Below are 22493 nucleotides of genomic sequence, written 5' to 3'. Positions count from 1 at the left end.
CAGTTATCTTTGCTGAAATCTCTGGGAAGCAGCCTGGTTTTGAATAAAATTTCCACTTACTTCTGTAACACTCAACTCTTAAGTAAACACTGACTCTTAAGTAAAAATCCAGCCCCACGTCAAGGGTACAATTTGTACTGACCATGGACAACACGTGGAAACAGAAAATATGACAATTTAATAACAACTGTTACTGGAACCATAAAAAGTGTATCTGTAAAATTACACACAGCAGTTATGCAAGAGGTGGAGGGGAGCCAAGGTCTGAAGTGCATTCAGGAGGGACATTCTGATCGAGTAAGAATTATGTGATCCTCTCAGAAACCAGTGAGATCATGGCATAGAAGCTTCTTTATTTTTTGGCTCTTTGTTCTTATGTATAAATTAAGACGTTTTATAAAGATTTATACAATCAATTTGACTGATTGGCATGAACTGACTGATCAAATAAGAAACTAGGATTCTACTAAGTGCTTTTCTCTCTAGCTTAGAAAGAAGACGGGCTATGATGTGTGTATGTGTGTGTGTGTGTGTGTGTGTGTGTGTGTGTATGCATGTGTGTGTGTCTTGTGACCCTTTGTACTTTTCAGGGTGAAAATCGAGGGCACAGGAGAGCTCCTCCAGGCATTGGGCAGAATGGAGAACCAGCAGGATTTGTGTGTCTGTTAGAGAGATTTTAACCAGAAAAGACTTTCTGCAAACCACATAATGAACAGGAAAGTAACTGATGCCTTCGTACTGAAGAAATAGATGTTTCCGTAGCCTTATAGACGGAGAGCTCATACCTGTGATTCGGATGCAAGATTGGCATAAATTGCTAGCAAAAATGTCAAGCTGTCCATCTGCAAGTGATCAAAAAGCTTGAACTAATGTTTCAGGATTTTAGTCCCCAAGGTTTCTTAAGGCATTCATGAAACAGCAGGCCCTATCCTTTGCATCCCTACCTCTCAGCCCCACCTCCTCCCCGCCCCTGCCCTGCCACTCCCATTAGTCCCCTCTGCCCCTCAAAGCTTTCACTTTCACTTTCTTGTCATTTGTACATTTATTATCATTTCATGTGTCTATAAAGATTAGGGCCAATAAATGAGAGAAAAGGTGAGACCTGTCTGGTACAGACTTAATTGATCTCCACTCGTGTCTGTTTTCCTACAGACAGCATTGTTGGTCTGTATGACTGAAAACACTGTGCGCACACGGATGGCATTTTCTTTATCCTTGAACTCAAGGTTTTTTTGCCGTTAGTGAGCAAAACTAACACCTTCTAGAGTGTAATTGCTCCCTGCCTTGCCTGCCTTTCAGTTTCTGAGAGTCAAGGGTGGTTCAGCAAGAATGTGTAGATAAGTGTCCCACGTCTGCGTCAGTGCTGATAAGATGTCTGACAGACAGACAGACAGACAGACAGACAGACAGACAGGTGGTTATTGCTGGTGGCCTTTACCCTGGGACTCCCACTTGGCCTGCTCTCCTGTGCCCAGCTGCCAACTCTGGATCTGCCCCCATGGCCTCCGCCCACAGTGTACCTAAGCACTTCATGGCCAGGTACAGAAGCCACCTCTCTCACCTGTGATGGTGAAAAGGCCACCCTCCCTCTCCTTTTGCTTATCTTTGTATGTGACTATCCTCACTCTGCCTGGCATAGGGACTTCTTGGGGGCAGTAGGCATGATTTCCTTCTTGGGAAGGACTGTGTTGTGTCTCCTGCACTTTGGAGTGCTCTGTTAGATTTCCCCCATACGTGGAGGTTTCGGCCTGGAGGCCCTGTGTCTTAGCCTTCTCTGTACTTTCTAGCAGTCTTTCCCCTGGAAAATTTGGAGCTTAGTCAATGATGGACAGTGGCAGGGACTCCTGGGTTCCGTCTCCTGTCCCTGGATGTCTGTCTGTCTAGGGTGAGGTATGACCCTTCCTCATACCTCTTGGTATCCCTGCTCAGCAGGAGACTCCCTACTCTGAGCTCTCACTTTCTTTGTTTGAAAAGAAGATGTATTCCCATCCATTGTTGCCTAACAGGAAAGAAACACAGTAGGTGCTAAATAAATTATCTTAAAGACTCTGAGGCCTCAACTGCTGTTTTTCACCTATAACTTACATAAGTTGCATAGCCGCCCATGGGAGAATCGAAGCTTTTGAGGACACTGAGGCACAGAGTACCTGAATCACTGTGTGGTCACACCACAGAACTAGGATGTAAACCCAGATTGTCTGAGTTGAGAGATCCTCATTCTGGGGAGCCAAATGTTCTTCTGATCCCTTGCACTGTGTAATCAGGGAGTTAGCAAGACTCTCCTCAGACTTCCTTTCCATCAGTCAGGAGCAGATGTGGGTCTTCTAGGAACAAACCCTTGTGTCTCCATGGCATCCCAGGCAATTCCAGAAAAGGGCAAAGCCAAACATGGCCACCTGAAGTGGCTCCAGTCCTCTTCTTGTCTTATCACACGAGTCCCTAGCCAGCTTGGACTTCCACGCTGCAAACCTGGCAGGGCCTGTTGCTCCGCACTGCTGGGTCCTCTCTGCTTCCCCTAATGATTCATTGGAGCCTATCCTCACCAAAGTAGCAGGGGGACCACCAGTGAGGGTGATGAGAGAGCAGAAGTTAAGAGATAAAGGGAAAGAGTGGGGGCTGAAGCAAAAAAGAGGAGTAGGGAGGCTCCATCCCAGGGCCTAAGCCCCTTGATAGCAGCCATGGCCTCCCAGGGATGGAGTACCATCCTGTCTAGTACCATGGGGAACAGAGAGATAAGTTTCCAAGGTCAGGGGAACCTTCCAGAGCCCTTCACTTCCCTTGAGTGCAACCAATGATAGCCAGATATGGAGGTGATCAGGCAGGGCCCGGGGTGCTTCTCCTTTGCCCACTGTGGCCAGTGCCTCTCCAAGACACCAGATAAAAATGTCACCAAGAAGGAAGGGAAGAAGACAATGAGGTCTCAGCTAGGGACTCCCTCTGGCTTAGCTGTACATAGTGACCAATTGGATGACAGGTTACCAGGTGGGGATGTTTACACCAATGTAACTCTGTCATCGATGACTCCCTCCACCTGCCAGAAGCCACACCTTTATGTTGGGTTTGTTCTGTCTGCCCTGGAGGATCTGGGCTCCTACCTATGCCAAAGGATGGGGTCAGGTCAAGACCCTGGATGGAGTGCTCTCCTGCCTTTGCAGTTCGCTCTGCCTGGGCTGGGTCACCAACACTCTGCTCTCTTTTTCTTTCCCACTCCGTCCCTCAGTACCTACTGCACCTGAGGTCTTGAGCACTCCAGGGTCTCATCAGGAAGCAAATGCTGTACACGAAGTGCTGCCTGGTCTCTCAGAGGAAAGAACCCCTCACAAACAGCGTCCCTCACAGATGACATCGCCCCCACAGGACAGCGCCCCTCACGGACACACCCACAGGCCCATCTGATGTTGTTAATTCCTCCTTAAAACTCTCTTCCCAGGAGATTCTAGGTTGTGCTGTTTTGGTAAGTAAAACTAGCCATCACAGCTGGGCTCCATGCAGTGCAGCTGTGAGACTCAGGGAGACGAGAGCTCTGGGGAGCCGGAGTTGTGTAACCAAGAGCAGCACACTCGCCTGAAGAACAGGCTGCTTGGGTCCCTCTCAGAACTGCTCCCAGGAACCAGAATATAGTTTCTGTCTCCTGAGAAGTGTCTTTATCTGGGATGTCAGGGAGAATGTCATTTCTGGTCCCAAGGTCCCTTGGTGGAGCAGGTGGGAACCTATCTGAAGCTAAGTGTGTATGTGATACACATTGAAGAGAGTGAAGCCTCTAGGTCGGGTTTTTTCTTTTTTAGCTTTTTCGAGATAGCATTTCTCTGTGTAGCTTTGTAATCTGTCATAGGATTCACTCTGTAGACCAGGCTGGCCTTGAACTCACAGAGATCCGCCTGCCTCTGCCTCCTGAGATTAAAGCCGTGCGCCACCACCTCCCAGACATGCCTCTTGGTTTTTTTCTGTGTCATCTCTACGCTTCTTTGAGCCAAGAGGGTATCTACGAGTGTTACAGCTCTGAGAGGAAAGGAATCCTGGCAGTCTGGAGCCAAAGAATACCGCAAAGACACACCGTACAACAAACCTCACACAAGAGATTTATTTGGAAAGACTCCAAAGGGTGGCTCCCTCTGCTGGGGCAAGAAGCAGGGGGTAAACTGAGCAGGTTTTATATAGGTTTCTGGGGAGGTAGAGCTTTCCGGGGCTGTCCTGGGAATAGTAGGATTCTGTGGCCTGATCCTGGGGCGAGCTGGGGGTTGGTGGGGTTTTGTTCTTGAGGACTGATAGTATTCTTTTCCCTGGCCCTGGTGTTGGGCTCTAGTCAGTGTCAGCGTGTTCTTTCCTTGGCCCCTTCACCCTATGGTATTCATGCAAGAAGCTCTGCCATATACAAACCTTCTCTCCGAGGCACTGCCTTGGGGACAGGAAATCAGAGTTACGGTGTTTGGTAGATAGAGGCCACGCTCCGTTCTCTGTGGATGAATGACAGTGGCCTCAGTTTGCAGCTGTTCTGTTTAGCAGCATCCAGACCAGCATGTAACACAGACGTGGCCATAGCTTGGAAGTCTGGCCTCTTGGCCCATAACCTATTTGCAGATAGCCATCCTTATCTCTGTTCTCCTCAGCTAATTAGAAACGCACTGTTTCCGTAAAGTGGGGTTTCTTAAGCTGAATCAATCATGAACTATAAAATGCAATCTTTAGCTATGACTTTGCCCCTGGGAGAGGACGTGAGGGTGTGATAGGATTGGAGTGGGGGGGGCAGGGGGCACATTATGAAATGCCACAAGGTACTGGATTCCTTCTTTTTTTATATTAAAATATTTTTTATTTGATTTGAAAATACATTTAGCAATATGTTTGCTCTTTTCCTTTCTTTTTTTTCCTATTTATTTATTTATTTATTAAAGATTTCTGCCTCCTCACCACCACCACCTCCCATTTCCCTCCCCCTCCCCCAACCAAGTCCCCCTCCCTCGTCTGCCCTAAGAGCAATCAGGGTTCCCTGCCCTGTGGGAAGTCCAAAGACCATCCACCTCCATCCCGGTCTATTAAGAGGAGTATCCAAACTGCCTAGGCTCCCACAAAGCCAGTACGTGCAGTAGGATCAAAAACCCATTGCCATTGTTCTTGAGTCCTGAGCTATATTTGGGGTGGGGGTAGAATGTACAGCATGTCTTGGCTGCCACCTCATAATCTTGAGCAATGGTTCACTCTCTAACCAGGAAGTGAGGTAGGCTTCATCACTAGGGACCCATGATCTTCATTCAGCATGCTTTGAGAGCGTAGCAAGTGTCTCCAATCTCATGTCTCTGGGACCCCTGATATGTTTGGTAACTTACTTTGAACACTAGTAACACACCACACACACACACACACACACACACACACACACACACACACACACCATTTCAGGCCTGTGTCGAAATTCCAGGAAAGTCTCTGCTAATCTCTGTGACCACTGAGGTGTCTGTCTTTCCTTATTTCTTCATCTCTGTGACTGTCATGTGCCCTTCCACACTCCAGCCTCTGAGGCACATACAAATCCCCATTCCTTCTCTGTAACCCACACCTTCTTCAACACACTGCACACTGTTCCCCAAGGAGGCTTTCCCCTCTCCTTGGCACCTGAAGTTTGAGAGAACATGCCCAAGGTCTGGGTGATTGGCAGAAGCTAGAGGAAGAGTGATCCTTCTAGCTTAGCCTTTCTCTCCATTGCAAATAAGAAAGCTGGTGAGCGATGCTCTAACCAGAGGCTGGCAAAGACATAGATAGAGAAAGTGAAATTGCAGAGGAAGTCACCCAGTTCCTTGTAGGCAGAGAACTAAATAGATCCCAGGGTCTGACCCTAGGGAGAAATGAAGGCTTGGAAGAGGGAACACTAGGAATTTGCCCCAAGGAAAAGTGGAAGATGGTTGCTACATGCTGTGAGCCAGCCTCGTATCCACTTTAACTTTCTAGTGTTCCAAACATTTTTGTAGCTCACCTTGGGCACAGAGCCATTATACTTCCTTACTCCCCTCCTCCATCCCTTTCCAACTGGAAGTCCAAGAAGAGCTGTTCTCACGGTATCACTTTCTCTCTCTAGAAGATCAGGAAGTTTAGTACTCTTGGCTTCACACCAAGATACTATTTACTAATCGCCAGGCAATGGTCCTCTGCCCTATAAAAGTCAGTGACAGTGAGGGCAGAGGAAGTGTTCCTTTCCTCCTCGCTCCGGTGAGATCACTGGCCTTCCTCTCCATCTCAAGGCAATCCTTTCAGAAGAGCGGGCTACTTCTTGGTGAGCATTTCCAGTGTGGGCTGTGATACCTGGTGAGGGAGGCCAGCTGTTAGGGGAAAGGTGACTTTGGAGGTGGTGAATCCATGTCCTTAGCTAAGGGGCTGATGGCTCTTGAGCACCATGGCTCAGAACCTTCTACCACATAGAGAGCCTGCACCTGCTCTCCAGAGGAGTCGTTCCTGACTCAGCCCTGTCAACTGTGGAGGGAGATCTAGTGCCCTCTGGACCCATGCAAGAAGAATTCTCTTGGGTAAAATTCCTTCCCTGGGAGAAAGACCCCTCCCCATCCTCCATGCCTTGATATGGAATGTTTTCCAATTTTGTATCCTTCCAAATTGTCACATCTAGCATAAAACCAGTGATTGATAAATTTTGGCTTCCAGAAAGAATGAGTGAATGAACAAAAGAATGACTGAATGAATGACTATATAGATAAATAACAGTTGGGTTTGTGGGTTGCTGGATTACAGGTCTGAGCCCCATAGCTCTGACCCCACTGTCCTCACTTGCATCTCATTCAGTGTTCACAGGAGTCACCATGGCCTGGTCCTCCAGCCTGAAGAGCCTCCTCACAGTCTTTGTCTTTATCAACTTGGCTGTCAGCTCTGTGGGTAAGACTAAAACATGGCATTCCTTTCTCCTCAAGAAGAGAGAGGTGAGGTGAGCAGTCAAGAGCCTGGGGACATAACCAACCACATGAGACTCCAGTGGTCTGTCTAGCCCCTCACGGCTTCTTGGCTCCTAGGAAATGCTAACTACTTGGCTCTGGGGTTATCTTTTAAATGATGTATATTTCTTCCTTGCAGAGAGTTACCAGTGTACGGTATATCCATGTGAAACTGAACCATGTGCTGATTGTGAGACCACTAAAGGCTGCTTCAATCAAATACAGAGATTTGACACACCATGTAAGCCAACCCTCACACCTTGAGCATCTCCAGTTTATCCTTGCTTCCCTTCTAGGATGAGACTGGGGGCTGGAGTTCTGGGAGGCGGTGGAGATGGAGCATGTGCTTGTTGTAGGACCTGGGTTCTACACGATGAGGACCATTCGGGTGTGACTCCCTTCTTACTGTCACACCATCGGGAATCTAACTCAGGGCATCACACATTCTAAGCATGTACTCTACCACCAGTCACTCCCTTAGTAGCAAATGGTCCCTCTGTTGGTTTGTTCTCTGAAACAGACCATTGCAGATGGAGGGACTCTTAGAGAAGTGCAGTACTCAAGGCAGAGGAAATGAAGGGACAGGTTCTTTACCACTAACTCAGGAAGAAAATTTACTTGCTGGCTTAATTTTTTACAGCTTCCCTGACAGATGGAACATTTAAACAAAAAGGATGCATTGCGGACTCAAACACATGCAGTAGCCTTTCAATCTCGGTAACCCTGGGGGATCAACGAACATTTACATATACAAACAGCTGCTGCACAACTGAAAAGTGCAACCAGGGTGACTTAACACGTGAGTACAGCTCCGGCCTGTGCCCCACCTGCTCAGGGCTCCTCTGCCTTTCCCTGGGTGCGTCTCTCTGCTGATGGGCTGCGGCCGTGACACTTGCCTTCCCTTTTTGCTGGAAGCTTTCCTTTGTAAAGGGTCTGGGTTGGATACACGCCCCTCTCTTGGGTATGTGTGCACACAGTTGTGTACACAGACTGGGTGACAGCTGGGCAGCAGTAATTGGTCCCGGGTCTATTCTCTAAGTAGGTTCAATGATTCAGTATGTTTAAATGCTTTGCTCTGCTCCTCCAGTTGACAGACGTTCCTCACCTTTTTTATTCCTCATCTTAAATTTTTGTATTGTTGAGATGTAGCCTTGCATGTATCCAGACTTGTATTGTTTTGCTGAGATCAAGTAAATCCCCCACTTCAGCCTGCAATGGAGTAGCTGAAAGTACAGTGTGCATGACCACACCTGGCTCATTCCTCAACCTATGATCGGCAACTTTTTAGAAAACAGATGATCTCTTACCTCATTATCTAGGACTCCTCTTTTTCAGGGCAGAGATCAGGGTAACTAATGAAGCTAATCGTAGCACAGGATTCCTGTGAGAGATCCTTCACTGCACTCATACGACAGGGCCTTTCTCCTGGGTTTCCTTCTGCTCATCTTTCTCCTGGGCCTTCTTCTGTTCATCTTTCTCCTGGGCCTCCTTCTGTTCATCTTTCTCCCGGGCCTCCTTTCAGTTCATCTTTCTCCTGGGCCTCCTTTCAGTTCATCTTTTTCCTGGGCCTCCTTCTGCTCATCTTTCTCCTGGGCCTCCTTTCAGTTCATCTTTCTCCTGTGCTTCCTTTCAGTTCATCTTTCTCCTGTGCTTCCTTTCAGTTCATCTTTCTCCTGGGCCTCCTTTCAGTTCATCTTTCTCCTGTGCTTCCTTCCAGTTCATTCTGGCTGCAATGCTTTTTGATAGAATCATTGGGGGAAAACTATATTATGTGAGTAATGGATAGATATGTCCTCAACTATTTCTTCTGCCTATTCCCCAAGTTGAAAACTTTTCTCTCTCCATTCAGTGCCTACACCATCTTCCACACCCAATGGTGTTGAATGTCCTGCCTGCTACAATGAGAAAGCAAATTTATGCTCCTCAGTTACCACCCTAAAGTGCACAGGGGAAGAGAAAAAGTGCATTGAGGTTTCCGGCAGAGGTATGAGTATTTCTTCAGACATTTTTATGTGCATATCCTTGCTTACTTTTTTTTATTGTTTGTCTAAGATTTGGATGTTCTTCAAGGGTATAGTGAACCCAGCATTTAGTTCTGTGAGTCTGAGCTGAGCAGCTGAAAATAGTCAATGCTCATTGCATCCCAGTTTCTGCATGTCTACCTAGAACCTGAGTCCAGCTCGGTCACTGGTTCTGGCTCAGAGTGTCTCCCAGGACTGTGTGACTTGTCAGCAGGCTGTAGTCCTTCAGATGGAGGATTTGCTTTCTAGTTCACTCATAATTTTGGTGGTGACAATTCCTCTTCATGCAGTGGTCTCACGGCATATCAATTGGCTTCTCTCCATGCCAAAGATGAGACAGAGAGACACAGACTGATAAGGGGAGCAATAGATTTTAATAGTCTGATCTCAGAAGTGTCATATCATTTTTTAAGCTCAAACTTTATTGTAAAGAACTTACAAATAAAAAAAAATCATGTAATGACATTAGCTGGATTCAAAGATTACACATATCAATGAACATATATACAGTTAGAGCAGCCATTCTGAAGCTGTGGGGATTTAGATTGACTTTTACACTTTCCCTATCAACTATAGGTGTAGGCACTTATCCATCATATGCACATGCATGCACACACGCGCACGCGCGCGCACACACACACCAAGCAAACAAATGAAAACAGCACCAACAACAAATCCAGCACAGAATCAAAACTAGAAAAGCAATCTGATGCATATCCTGTCATGACTCTTGTGTCCATTACCTGTATCCCATCCTTTCTTATCACTCAATGCTTGAGACCCCTCTCAAGAGTCTTATCTCATCCCTCTTAGCCACTTGTATCTTGCTGACCCCACAGCCCAGTCCTGATACAACATGAGTGGGTCTTACAGAAGTCCACTCTGCCAGTAGTTGGGGTGAGTTGAGGGAGGGGATCATCTTAGAAGGTGTTTTCCACACAGAGCAAAGGGTAATATGAGGTCAAGCATTTGGTTATCTCTCCAAGGTCTGGAGGGAGCCATTTGTTGGTAGTTGAAGAGACTATGTAAGTAGGGGAAAGAACCTTTGTCTAGATAAGTTGAGATGAGTGAGGATAACAGAATTCCCACAGAATACAGGGCTGAGGTGAAGTCATCCAATGAGACATATGCTCCCATGGTATCAGTCCTCCATGGAACTCAGAGGTCTTGAGAGAAGGGTTTTAGCTTGTGGGGAGCTGTGACATTTCCCATTATTTAGCTATTTTCCATAGCTAAGTTAGGATGGAGCACAGATACAATTTAGAATTTAGCCAAACATGTGAGGTCATTCAGGTGGTGCCCTTCCTGCATATGTTAAGCTCACCTCTTGTAAAGAAGGCTTGCTGAGCCCCGCAGCTGTTACTTGAGCCTTAACCTGGGACTCGGCTGATGATGAAGGGAGCTTTCTCGTGTTTATCATCCAGAACAGAGGTTCCTTATTTAAGATCATTCTGGGCACATTTCTTTCCCCAGGGATCTGGGTGATGAGAAGAAATAGGAGGAGAACAAGAATCCTGCTAACTCCTGGATATTTCTTTTAGGTGTGGGAGCTTCAAATTTAGTGATATATGGGAAGGGTTGTGCAACTGAAAACTCCTGCAACCTGGATATGACCGTCCTCGGTAGAATACAGATCAAAACCGCATGCAGCTCACCTCCTTCAAACCACGGGCACCCTACTGCCAAATTCGTTTCATCATTTCTCATTTTTCTGCTCCCGCTGAAATTCTTGCTTTGATCTTCTATGAACTGGCAATCTCACACCCCTATGCACACGGACCCATTGGTATACCTGGATGGCTACTTCTGAAACACAGAACAAATAAAATCTGGTGACCACTTCTCTGTTCTTTATGTGAAAACCTGTGTCCACTTTGTAACATTATGAGATACACAGAGATGGCTATTTCAGTATTTCTCCTATTCTCCTGCATATATAGGACGAGAAATCCTAGTCAGAAAAATTAGGAAAACCAAATCAGTAACTAAAAAAATTTAAAACTGGAAAAAAAAAGAATAAATAAAGCAAAAAAGGAAGGGAGGGAAATGTATTCATATTGGAAAGAAATTTCTGAAAGTACTAGAAAAAACATTTGTATGTATGTATGCGCATGTCCACATCTATACATGCATGTGTGTGATACTGGAGAGAACCCCGGACTTCATGCTTGCTAGGAAGTATGGCGCCCCTGAGACACATCTCTAGACCAAGAGAAGCACTTTTCGGCGTTAGCCTAAGTGTTGTCTCTGTCTCAGTCAGGGTTTTTAACAACTTGTGGAGCAAAGGGTTTATTTCAGCTTGGAACCCTCAGATCTCACTCTTCGTTGCTTTTTCATAATCTAAATAAAAACAGTGAAACCAAATGTGCTTGTTGGTTTTTTGTTAATTTGAAACAAACTTAGACATCCCTGGAGAAAGGGAAATTTCCGTGAGGAACTGTCTCCATCATATTAGCCTATAGGCAAGTCTGTGGGATCATTTTCTTAATAATGATTGATGCGGGAGGGCCCAGCTAAGTGAGCACAGCACCGCCCCTGGGCAGGTGGTCATGTGTGATAAAAGGAAGATGGCTGAGCAAACCTCAAAGAGAAAGTCAGCAAGTCATGCTCTTCTGCTTAAGTTCGTGCCTCTAAGTTCCTGCTTGAGTTTGGCTCTGACTTCCCTCGGTGGTTGACACTGAGGAGTCAAGTGCTCTCTGAACTCCTAACACCATGCACTGGGGCTACCCTCCTAGCTGTCTCAGATTCATCCTTAGGCAGTAGGGACCAATATCATAGCCAGGAGGCAGACATGAACCTTTCAGAAACAAGTCTCTATACCTCAAAGGCATCTAGATCTTCCAGGATGGGTCAAGCCAAACTGACCTTAGATGGTCATCTTTGGTTCTCTGGTGATTCTCACGGCCTTTTCATCCGAGCTCCTCTGTGATCTAAAGGCCTGGTGGTCCCCTCTGCCGCCTGTAATGCGTCTCAGCCTTTTTCATCAAAGGAACAGAAGGGACCTTTGATCAAGGTGACTAGAGGGCAGAAGCCAGAGAACAAGAGCAAGAGTCGGGGCTACAGCAAAGTACAGCAGTCGAGAGGCTCTACCCTAGGCCCCGAGTCTGCATTTCATCCTGCTTGATGGCAGCCGTGGATGCCCAGACATAGAATAACACCATATCTGGTGCCTTGTACCCGGAGGTCCCATGGGGCATGAGGCAGATGAGCTTCCAAGGGTAGGAAAACCTGCCATAGCCCCTCACTTTCACACTGTGTGACTGATGAAAGCCAGCAGTGGAGGAGATCTGGTGGGACCCAGGTGAACATCCCCTAAGCAGTTGACCAGCTGTTTCAAGTGCCCCTCTGAGGTACCCAATACCAAATGTGACCAGAAGGAAGAAGGTGAGAAGATCATGTATCATAGAGTCCTTATCTGTGGACTCGACACCAGTTGGTAGTGTACAGTGACCATCTGGATGGCAGGTGTTAGGTGGGGATGTTACTCCAGTACAAACCTGTCATCACTGACCCCTTGACCTGCCTGTACTTTCTCTTTCTGGGGCCCCACCTTTTTGTTGGACTTGTTCCCTATGCCATGTGCATTTCTCTCAGGATCTTGTTACTGTCTCTTAAAGCCTAAAGAATGGGTTCAGTCAGTGCGGTCTACTGTTTTTACTGTTCACTCTGAGTGGGATTGGCTTCTATCAGTCTGCTTTCTCCTGCATTTTCACCCCATCCTCCAGGTGGTCATCTGGTAGAGTCCCAGGTTGGAGTCATAGGCAGCACTAATATCTGCAGTTTTCATCCTGGCCGTCAGCAGGCTCTGGATACCTGTGAGTCTGACAGAGCTTAGCTCTCCCCTCTTCCTGTTGATTTTGCTCCAGTTTCATCGTACAGGTAACATAGGAGATGGTCCTATCTGGACATAATCTTTGGGGCTTTCAATAGCTAGAGCCTTCTCTGCTGCCTGAGACTTTCAGGTCACAGGATGACACCAGAACATGTCTGGAGGGGACTGTCATTCCTGCACAGCTGGGCTTTTGCTGCTGGGCGGTCCTCTGGAGAATAACCTGTATCTAACCCATTGAACATTCCAGGACATTGTTGGGAGGCAAACATTTTACCTGAAGTTCTGCCTGGTCTCTCAGAGGAGAACAGAGGATAGCCAGTGATAAAACTGTGAGTTATCTTCAGGAGGTATAATCTTCATATATTATGAAGTTATCTTCATATATTATGGGGTTAGGAATAGAAGTGGGTTAAATTAGTAAGTATGAGTTAACCAATAAGAAGCTAGAATTAATAGGCCAAGTAGTGATTTAATTAATATAGTTTCTATATGATTATTTTGGATCAAGCTAGCCGGGCTGCCAGGAACCAACAAGCAGCTCTCTCCTTCAACATGTTGGTGCCAACGTGGCATACTAAAATGCACTTAAAAACCTGAGACAGCTTAATTCTAGACACAAAAATACAGAGTTTAACACAGCTTCTTGCTGTTTGCTGGTGCCTTGCCACAGCTCCTTTAAGAGAGGTTTTCCTGACTCAGCAACCGCAGAAAAGCTGTGTGTTTTGAAATGCTGGCCATCTGGGTCATGCTGCCAGTGCGACCTTGCTCTTTCAGGAAACCGAACATTTGGATGGGATTTGTGAGCATACTGTGGCTTCCTTGATGGCAATGTGGACACCTGTGTGCCTGGAAATGGGGCAATGTGTATAGTTCTTGGAATCAGTGAGAAGTTCTGTCATGTTGGAATGGGCACGGCAAGCAGGAAGTACTGTATGTACCTTAGTAATGTCTCAGCTTAGATTCTTAAGTGCTTAGCATTTTAAGAAGTGCTTCTGGTAAGAAAATAATTACAGATATGCAATAAAGACAAATCCAGATTTTAAAAAAAAACCTATAAATGTGTCACAGTGCTAGATAAATGGATGTAGGTTTGGGAGAGAGAAAAAAGAATATAAACAGTTATAACAAGAAGTAAATGGTTTTAAAAATAGGTAAAGTCTTTAATGATATAGAGTGCAGACATTTATAGATTAAAAGGAGTAAACAAAGAATAAGCAATGTAAAAATGGAAAATTCGCAGAGAGTCTGGATTATGTATTTTCTTTGATTTTTTTGACTGTGAAGGAGACAAGTACAGGGAGACATTTCATTATATGTTCTGCTAAGCTACACCAGCATGTATATTTTTTTTCACTTTTTTTTATTATTAAAAATTTCTGCCTCCTCCCTGCCTCCACCTCCCATTTCCCTCACCCTCCCTCGCTCCCCTCCCCTTCCTTCTCCAGCCCAAAGAGCAGTCAGGGTTCCCTGCCCTGTGTGAAGTCCAAGGTCCTTCCCCCTCCATCCAGGTCTAGGAAGGTGGGCACCCAAACAGCCTAGGCTCCCACAAAGCCAGTACATGCAGTAGGATCAAAACCCAGTGCCCTTGTTCTTGGCTTCTCAGCAGCCCTCATTGTCCACCATGTTCAGAGAGTCCGGTTTTATTCCATGCTTTTTTAGACCCAGTCCAGCTAGCCTTGGTGAGTTCCCAATAGATCAGCCCCATTATCTCAGTGTGTGGGTGCACCCCTCGCGGTCCTGACTTCCTTGCTCATGTTCTCCCTCCTTCTGCTCCTCATTTGGACCATGGAAGCGCAGTCCAGTGCTCCAATGTGGGTCTCTGTCTCTATCTCCTTCCATCGCCAAATGAAGGGTCTATGATGATATGCAAGGTATTCATCAGTATGACTATAGGGTAGGGCCATTTCAGGCTCCCTCTCCTCAACTGCCCAAGGAACTAGCTGGGGACATCTCCCTGGACACCTGGGAACCCCTCTAGGGTCAAGTCTCTTGCCAACTATAAAATTGGCTCCCTTAATTAAGATATATACTTCCCTGCTCCCATATCTACCCTTCCTTTATCCCAACCATCCCATTCCCCCAAGTTCTTCCCATCCTCCCCTTCTCACTTTTCTCTCCCCATCTCCCCTTTCCCCCATCCCACCCCACCCCCAGTTCACAGTTTTTGCCCGGCAATCTTATCTACTTACAATATCCAGGAGGATAACTGTATGTTTTTCTTTGGGTTCACCTTCTTATTTAGCTTCTCTAGGATCATGAATTATAGGCTCAATGTCCTTTATTTATGGCTAGAAACCAATTATGAGTGAGTATATCCCATATTCATCTTTTTGGGTCTGGCTTGCCTCACTCAGGATAGTGTTTTCTATTTTCATCCATTTGCATGCAAAATTCAAGGTGTCATTGCTATTTACCGCTGAGTAGTACTCTAATATGTATATATTCCACACTTTCTTCATCCATTCTTCCACTGAGGGGCATCTAGGCTGTTTCCAGGTTCTGGCTATTACAAATAATGCTGCTATGAACATAGTTGAACAAATGCTTTTGTAATATGATAGGGCATCTCTTGGGTATATTCCCAAGAGTGGTACTGCTGGGTCCTGGGGTAGGTTGATCCCAAATTTCCTGAGAAATCGCCACACTGATTTCCAAAGTGGTTGCACAAGTTTGCATTCCCACCAGCAATGGATGAGTGTATCCCTTACTCCACAACCTCTCCAGCAAAGGCTATCATTGGTGTTTTTGACTTTAGTCATTCTGACAGGTGTAAGATGGTATATATATTTTGGAGATCAGACCTTTGTCTGTTGTGAAGATCTTCTCCCAGTCAGTGGGTTGCCTTTTTGTCTTAGTGACAGTGTTCTTTGCTTTATAGAAACTTCTCAGTTTCAGGAGGTCCCATTTATTCAATGATGTCCTTAGTGTTTGTGCTGCTGGGGTTATACGTAGGAAGTGGTCTCCTGTGCCCATGTGTTGTAGAGTACTTCCCACTTTCTCTTCTATCAGGTTCAGTGTGTTCAGACTGATATTGAGGTCTTTAATCCATTTGGACTTGAGTTTTGTCCACGGTGATAGATATGGATCTACTTTCATTCTTCTACAGGTTGACAACCAGTTCTGCCAGCACCATTTGTTGAAGATGCTCTCTTTCTTCCATTGTATACTTTTAGCTCCTTTATCGAAAATCAGGTGTCCATAGGTTTGTGGGTTAAAATCCAGGTCTTCTATTCGATTCCATTGATCGACTTCTCTGTTTTTATGCCAATACCAAGCTGTTTTCAATACTGTAGCTCTGTAATAGAGTTTGAAGTCAGGGATGGTAATGCCTCCAGATGATCCTTTATTGTATAAGATTGTTTTGGCCATCCTGGGTTTTTTGTTTTTCCATATAAAGTTGATTATTGTCCTCTCAAGGTCTGTGAAAAATTTTGATGGGATTTTGATGGGGATTGCATTGAATCTATAGATTGCTTTTGGTAGAATTGCCATTTTTACTATGTTGATCCTCCCAGTCTAAGAGCAAGGGAGATCCTTCCATTTTCTACTGTCCTCTTCAATTTCTTTCTTCAAAGACTTAAAGTTCTTGTCAAATAGATCTTTCACTTCCTTGGTCAGAGTTACCCCAAGATATTTTATGCTATTTGTGGCTATCGTGAAAGGTGATGCTTCTCTGATTTCCCTCTCTGCTTCCTTATCCTTAGTGTATAGGAGGGCAACTGATTTTTTGGAGTTGATCTTGTATCCTGCCACATTACTAAAGGTGTTTATCAGCTGTAGGAGTCTTTGGTAGAGCTTTTGGGGTCGCTTATGTATACTATCATATCATCTGCAAATAACGAAAGTTTAACTTCTTCCTTTCCAATACGAATCCCCTTGATCCTCTTATGTTGTCTTATTGCTATTGCTAGAACTTCAAGCACTATATTGAAGAGGTATGGAGAGAGTGGACAGCCTTGTCATGTTCCTGATTTTAGTGGGATGGCTTTGAGTTTCTCTCTGTTTAATTTAATGTTAGCTGTCAGCTTGCTGTAAATAGCTTTTATTATATTTAGGTATGACCCTTGTATCCCTAATCTCTCCAAGACCTTTATCATAAAGGGGTGTTCAATTTTGTTGAATGCTTTTTCAGCATCTAATGAAATGATCATATGGTTTTTTTCTTTCAGTTTACTTATATGATGGATTACATTGATAGATTTTCGTATGTTGAACCAGCCCTGCATCTCTGGGATGAAGCCTACTTGATTATAATGAATAATTTTTCTAATGTGTTCTTGGATTCGGTTTGCCAGTATTTTATTGAGAATTTTTGCGTCGATGTTCATGAGTGAGATTGGCCTGTAATTCTCTTTCTTGGTTGAGTCTTTGTGAGGTTTTGGTATCAGGGTAACTGTAGCTTCATAAAAGGAATTTGGCAATGACTCTTCTGTTTCTATATTGTGAAATACATTAAGGAGTATAGGTATTAGCTCTTCTTGGAAGTTTTGGTAGAATTCTGCATTGAAACCATCTGGTCCTGGGCTTTTTTTGGAAGGGAGGTTTTTGATAACAGCTTCTAATTCTTTGCGATTAACAGGTCTATTTAAATCGTTCACCTGGTCTTGGTTTAGCTTTGGTATATGGTACTTATCTAAAAAAATGTCCATTTCTTTTACATTTTCCAGTTTTGTGGCATACAGGCTTTTGTAGTAAGATCTAATGATTCTCTGAATTTCCTCTGTGTCTGTGGTTATGTCCCCCTTTTCATTTATTTGCATGTTCTCTCTCTGTCGTTTAATTAGTTTGGATAGGGGTTTGTCGATCTTGTTGATTTTCTCCAAGAACCAGCTTTTTGTTTCATTGATTCTTTGGATTGTTTTCTGTGTTTCTATTTTGTTGATTTCAGCCCTCAGTTTGATTATTTCCAGTCTTCTACTCCTCTTGGGTGAGTCTGCTTCTTCTTTTTTTTTTTTCTAGAGCTTTCAGGTGTGCTGTTAAGTCTCCAATGTGTGCTTTCTCCGTTTTCTTTAAGATATTGGCCAAACAGTATTGCAAATAATATGGTTTTCTGAGTATATTTCATGTTTGGGCAGCCAGGACAAACAAGCGGCCTCCCTTCTGCAACAACATTCTACATGAAGCGCTGCCTGGTCTCTCAGAGGAGAGCAGAGGGCAGCCAGTGAAAAAACTGTGAGCTAGCCTCCACAGGTGTAATTTTCACAGTGCCCTAAGAGTGGGGTTTTGTCTTATCTGCACTTACAGTTGGGGAGCTGAGAGGTAGAGCAGTAGGTGGGTGTTGCTAAAGGACAAAGATTATTCAACTCAGCTGGAGATGGCAGATGACTTCATTCAAAGGAGGTTCAGCTCTCTCATGTTCTCCCTTCATGGCCTAGAGAAGAAAGAGAATTGCTCCAAACACAGCACAGGCAAGTGAGGAATAAGAGAATCTCAACTCAACAAGACTCTTGCCCAACAAACTGATGTGGTTGAGGAAGAAGAGCCAACCCATCAATGAAGAAGAGCTGTGAGGGCCATCTTTGAAGGGACTGAGACAGGTCACTCATAACATGGGGAAATGTACAAATAAACATGGCAGAGCAGTGGTCCTCCCTGAGGAGAGTGCTCTGGGGAGCCCAAGGTGTGTGAGAGGAGAGTGATTTGCCAGTCGCCTGGAGAACAGGCAGTGAGTTCCTCCAAGTACTGATACCAGGTGGAAAGCTGACAAGAGGATGGTCATCCTGCCCCCAAGAAGTGCTTGTAACAGGAACATGTGGTAGAATATTGGTTCTGTTCTGAGATGAAGAGAGAATAGAAACCTCTTGGGGTGGGGGGGAGTCATGGAACCAATCTAAAGACAAATGTGTGTGAGAAACACTTCAAGGAGCTGGATTCCCTGATATTACGCCATGTATTTTGAGCACTCTTCTTTGACCCTAGAAGGGTGTCTCTGCAGTAGGGTCAGTCAGCTTCCCCATAGTGACCACAGGCCAGCACATAAATGAATAGCTGCTACTATGGAGATTTTGCTGAGGCCTTGCCCTGGGAACAGGAAGTTGGCACAGAGATGAGTAGTTTCCATCTGGTGGGGCCACACTCTGTTCTCTATTCATGAGTGACATTGATGAAGGGTTGAGATTTCCTCCTGGAGGGATATAGCCAGCTCACTGTGACTCTTACCTGTTCCATAGGCTCTAAGCCCATATCATCAGTGGGAGGAACAGCTGAGGTAACTCTGCCACAGACTCTGAGGCAACTGTGACCTTTTGGCTTCTGCACTTTATTTGCCAGACACCATCTTTATCATCAACTCATTAAGCAATTTGTCGTTCATGGTTCAATATTAACAGTACAAACAGAAGCTTTGGTTATCTGAGCTGATAGGAGAAGTGTGATACATACAGTCTTTGATTGTGACTATGAAGCATAGGAGATGTGAGCTGGGCGTGGGGTGTTGCAGGAACTCCTTCAGGGTGAGAAGGCTCGATTCCTTCCACTGTAAAACAAAGCTGTTATGGCCAATGTTGGGATCAACTCAGTCATGTTGGCTCTTGGAGTTGAGTTTTTTATTTTATTTTATTTTTTATTATTTACTTTGACTGGAAAAGGCAGTGGTAACAACAAAAAGCAAAAGCAAACTAGTTGAGTTTTAAGAAGGTAAGATGTTGCTGTCCAGAAGAGGACATAGTCAACAGACCAAAGTGATGCTCTTATGTGATATGAGAAAAGTCTTACAAAGCACATATCTCTGATGGGATTGGTGCTCCCAACGCATAAAATGCTAGACTACCTCAGTGCAAAGGAGAATGTTTCCCATTAGAAACAGACACATGTCCTGAGAATCTTGTCACAAAGGCAGACAGACACGTGGTACAAAGTACAGGATCACCAAGGTCCCCAGTATGAATGGAAAGACCAGACACATTACTGTGAGAAACCAGCTCAGGCCCCCAAGTGTGATTATCATGAAAAGGAGACACAGCAGGTGTCACCAAGAATATTCCAAACAGAGAACTCATGTTCACTGTTGGTGGGAAAGCACATAATTCAGACAGTATGAAAATAATGGGGGGCGTTGAACACTTAAAAATAAAAGGGTAGGTTGGGGCTACTCCAGTCCACACTCACTTCTCTCCTCTGTCCCACTACTATAGAGAAATGATGGGCACCCTACGAATATAGTTTGCTTGTGACTTTATTTCATGTTCCCAAAGGAGGTTTTTCCTAAGTGATCAGGAACTTCAAGTGGCTCATCTATTATGCTAGACACACAATAAATAAGAGGCTGAAACTTTGTCCCTACTACTGCCACTTAGGAGCCAGAGGAAAACCTGACTAGTGGTGCATAGTGTTGTCAACCACAAGTCCTGGTACTTCCGCTTTTCTCTAAAGTCTGTAAAAATAAACTCTTGCTTTGCCTAGCCCATCCTGTCTGTCCATGTATTAGCGTCTCCCCTAACAAACCTCCAATTCAAAAGTAGATGCCAACCCAGGGCCCCTCCTGAACCCCAAGGGCTCTAAAACTCTTACAAGAAGTTCCCAGAAGATCCTGCTGATGAGAACGGTGTTGTGATTATGGCACAGGTGACCCTGGCAGGTCCCATGGTGACTGGGGACCGCAGAAGGCAAGGGACAGACAGATACACCATGCAGAGAAAGTTTGGATATGGAGAGTTTATTTAGTGAGGGTTAGGAGGGTATAAGGTTATGGGGGTATGGGAAAAAGAGACAGAAAGAGGGAGAAAGAGAGAAATAGAGGAACAGAGAGAGGGAAGAGGGGAGAGAAAGAAAGCTGCCTCTTCAGAAGAACAGTGGGGAGAGAGAGAGAGAGAGAGAGAGAGAGAGAGAGAGAGAGAGAGGCCAGAGGAGGTGGTCTTGCCTCAGTGGACAGAAAGAGACTGAGAATGGGCATAGCTTTTCTCTTAAAGGGACAGGGTATCTAGATGAAAGGGCAGGACCAGAAAGTTTAGGATAGATGACCCCCAAAATTAATAGTACCCATCCTGGGCTAAAAGTTGTAAGTATCCTTGGCCCTATCAACAGCTTCATCCCTGTCAGAGACCAGAGATGCCAGAAGAGTTTAACCAAAAATACTTTGATTCTGCCCCATGCAGAGACCAGGGATGCTAGTAAGTGTGGGAGTGATGTCTGGTTTTTCATTTTCTTCCTCTATAAGAATACCCTCTCCTAGGATCAACACATAAAGACACAACTGATATGCAGATTTATATAGACACTGTAAATGGGAATGGGACTGACTGTTCATGCCCTCCCTGTCTCCATCCTGTAAAGCCTTACTAACTCCAAAGCTGTGACCCACAATGATACTCATTCCCCCAGAGGCCTGCTCCAGCTGTACCAGAGTATTGCCTTCACTTAAAACTCCTGTGAATCTAGAATAAAACTGATTCCTTTGCTATCTATCAATTCATTCTTTGAATTTATGCAAATATTGAACCTGGAAGTCACTGACACCTTGTAGTTTTGTGTAGTTGTGAGCTTCCTGAATCCCACGTTCCTGCATCCTACCTTAGATGAGAGAAAAGACCTCGATTAAACTCAGAGACCCCCCCCCCATGTTTATTTCAACTTTAGTCTCACAGGCCACAAAATCTGTCGGTCTCAAAGTCCTGCACAGGAGTAAAGAAATCCTGGTGTTTGCCTAAAGACTCAGATGAGGGATCAAGAGGACACTGAGAAGGATTGTTGGGAATAAGAAGTTTCTTAGAAGAGTTATTAATGCCATGGACAGACAGACGATAGCATGATGAGGGCTCTGAAGAGTTCAGGTTTTTGTAGTGGAGAAAGACATCATGGTTATGTTTCTCAAGGGAGGAATCAGAGGACCATTTGGCAGAAGACGGAGTTTATTTTTATTGCTTCCTAAAGAGGGAGTGTTTTCATGGCAGGAACCTGCAGCCAGGATGTCTAATTCCCAGGTAGGAGGCAGATGAAGGGATGGAGAACAGGAAGTGTGGCCAACAATAACTCTTTGACGTAAGTCTATTTCCCCCAGGTGAGAATTCCTGCACATGGAAGTCGGTTAGATAAAGACTCAGGTACCCAGCAGGTGTCTGCCCCTGTCTGTGAGAAAGGAAGGAGTGTTGCAGACCTGGGTCCAGCAGAAGTCTAGTCTATCCCAGCATTTCGTTCTTATAGTTTCGAGTGTGTACTATGTATACATAGTACTACCCAGTCTTCAAAAGGGAAGTAAATCTTGTTGTTTACAACAATATGGAGGGATGCAGAGGACCTCATGTTAGTGGAAATTAACCTAGCATTTCTTCGTGACCTCACTCACAAGTGCCTTTTATACTAGGTGCGTAGAAGCCAAGAGTATGAGGGTTGTTGCCAGGCTGGAAACTAAGAGACTGGTCCATCACATACCTCAGCTGACAAGGTCAGAAGGTTCAAGGTATTTAGATGAAGCATTTCTGTTTATTTGTAGTTTGCTTCGTAGGTAAACATTTCCATGAGGATTTTAAATGTTTGCACTGTATAAATGAAGACATGACCAATCTCTCTCTCTCTCCCCCCCCCCCCTATATAAGGAAAAGAAAAACCAAAGCATCTGAAAAACTAGTAGACTAAACATGGCCATCATACTCAACTTCATGGTCATGAAGGTGGGGGGGGGCAAGGGAGAAAGACCAAGACAGGAAGACAATAATAGGTCCACCCAGAGATCGCATGGCTTAGCTTTCAGAGTCTTCAGGAATGAGAAGGGTG

General features: G+C 45.0%; 1 protein-coding gene across 2 annotated transcripts; it reads left to right on the top strand.

The window, feature by feature from the left end:
• Positions 1 to 6206: 6206 nt before the first annotated feature.
• Positions 6207 to 11299, top strand: LOC130878272 (protein RoBo-1-like). 2 transcript variants are annotated; one of them, XM_057776145.1, is made up of 6 exons: positions 6207 to 6265; positions 6787 to 6876; positions 7072 to 7173; positions 7573 to 7731; positions 8782 to 8916; positions 10495 to 11299. In XM_057776145.1, the coding sequence occupies exons 2-6, from the start codon at positions 6804 to 6806 to the stop codon at positions 10689 to 10691; spliced, it is 666 nt and encodes a 221-aa protein (XP_057632128.1). In that variant the 5' UTR covers positions 6207 to 6265; positions 6787 to 6803; the 3' UTR covers positions 10692 to 11299. The 2 variants fall into 2 exon arrangements, with proteins under 2 accessions (XP_057632128.1, XP_057632129.1); XM_057776146.1 differs by lacking the exon at positions 6207 to 6265 and adding an exon at positions 6478 to 6515.
• The last annotated feature ends 11194 nt before the right edge of the window (positions 11300 to 22493 follow it).

This window comes from Chionomys nivalis, chromosome 7 (genome assembly GCF_950005125.1).
Source record: "Chionomys nivalis chromosome 7, mChiNiv1.1, whole genome shotgun sequence".
Classification (NCBI taxonomy): domain Eukaryota; kingdom Metazoa; phylum Chordata; class Mammalia; order Rodentia; family Cricetidae; genus Chionomys; species Chionomys nivalis.
The sequence above is the reverse complement of the archived record's forward strand: the minus strand, read 5'-3'. Positions and strand labels throughout refer to the sequence as shown.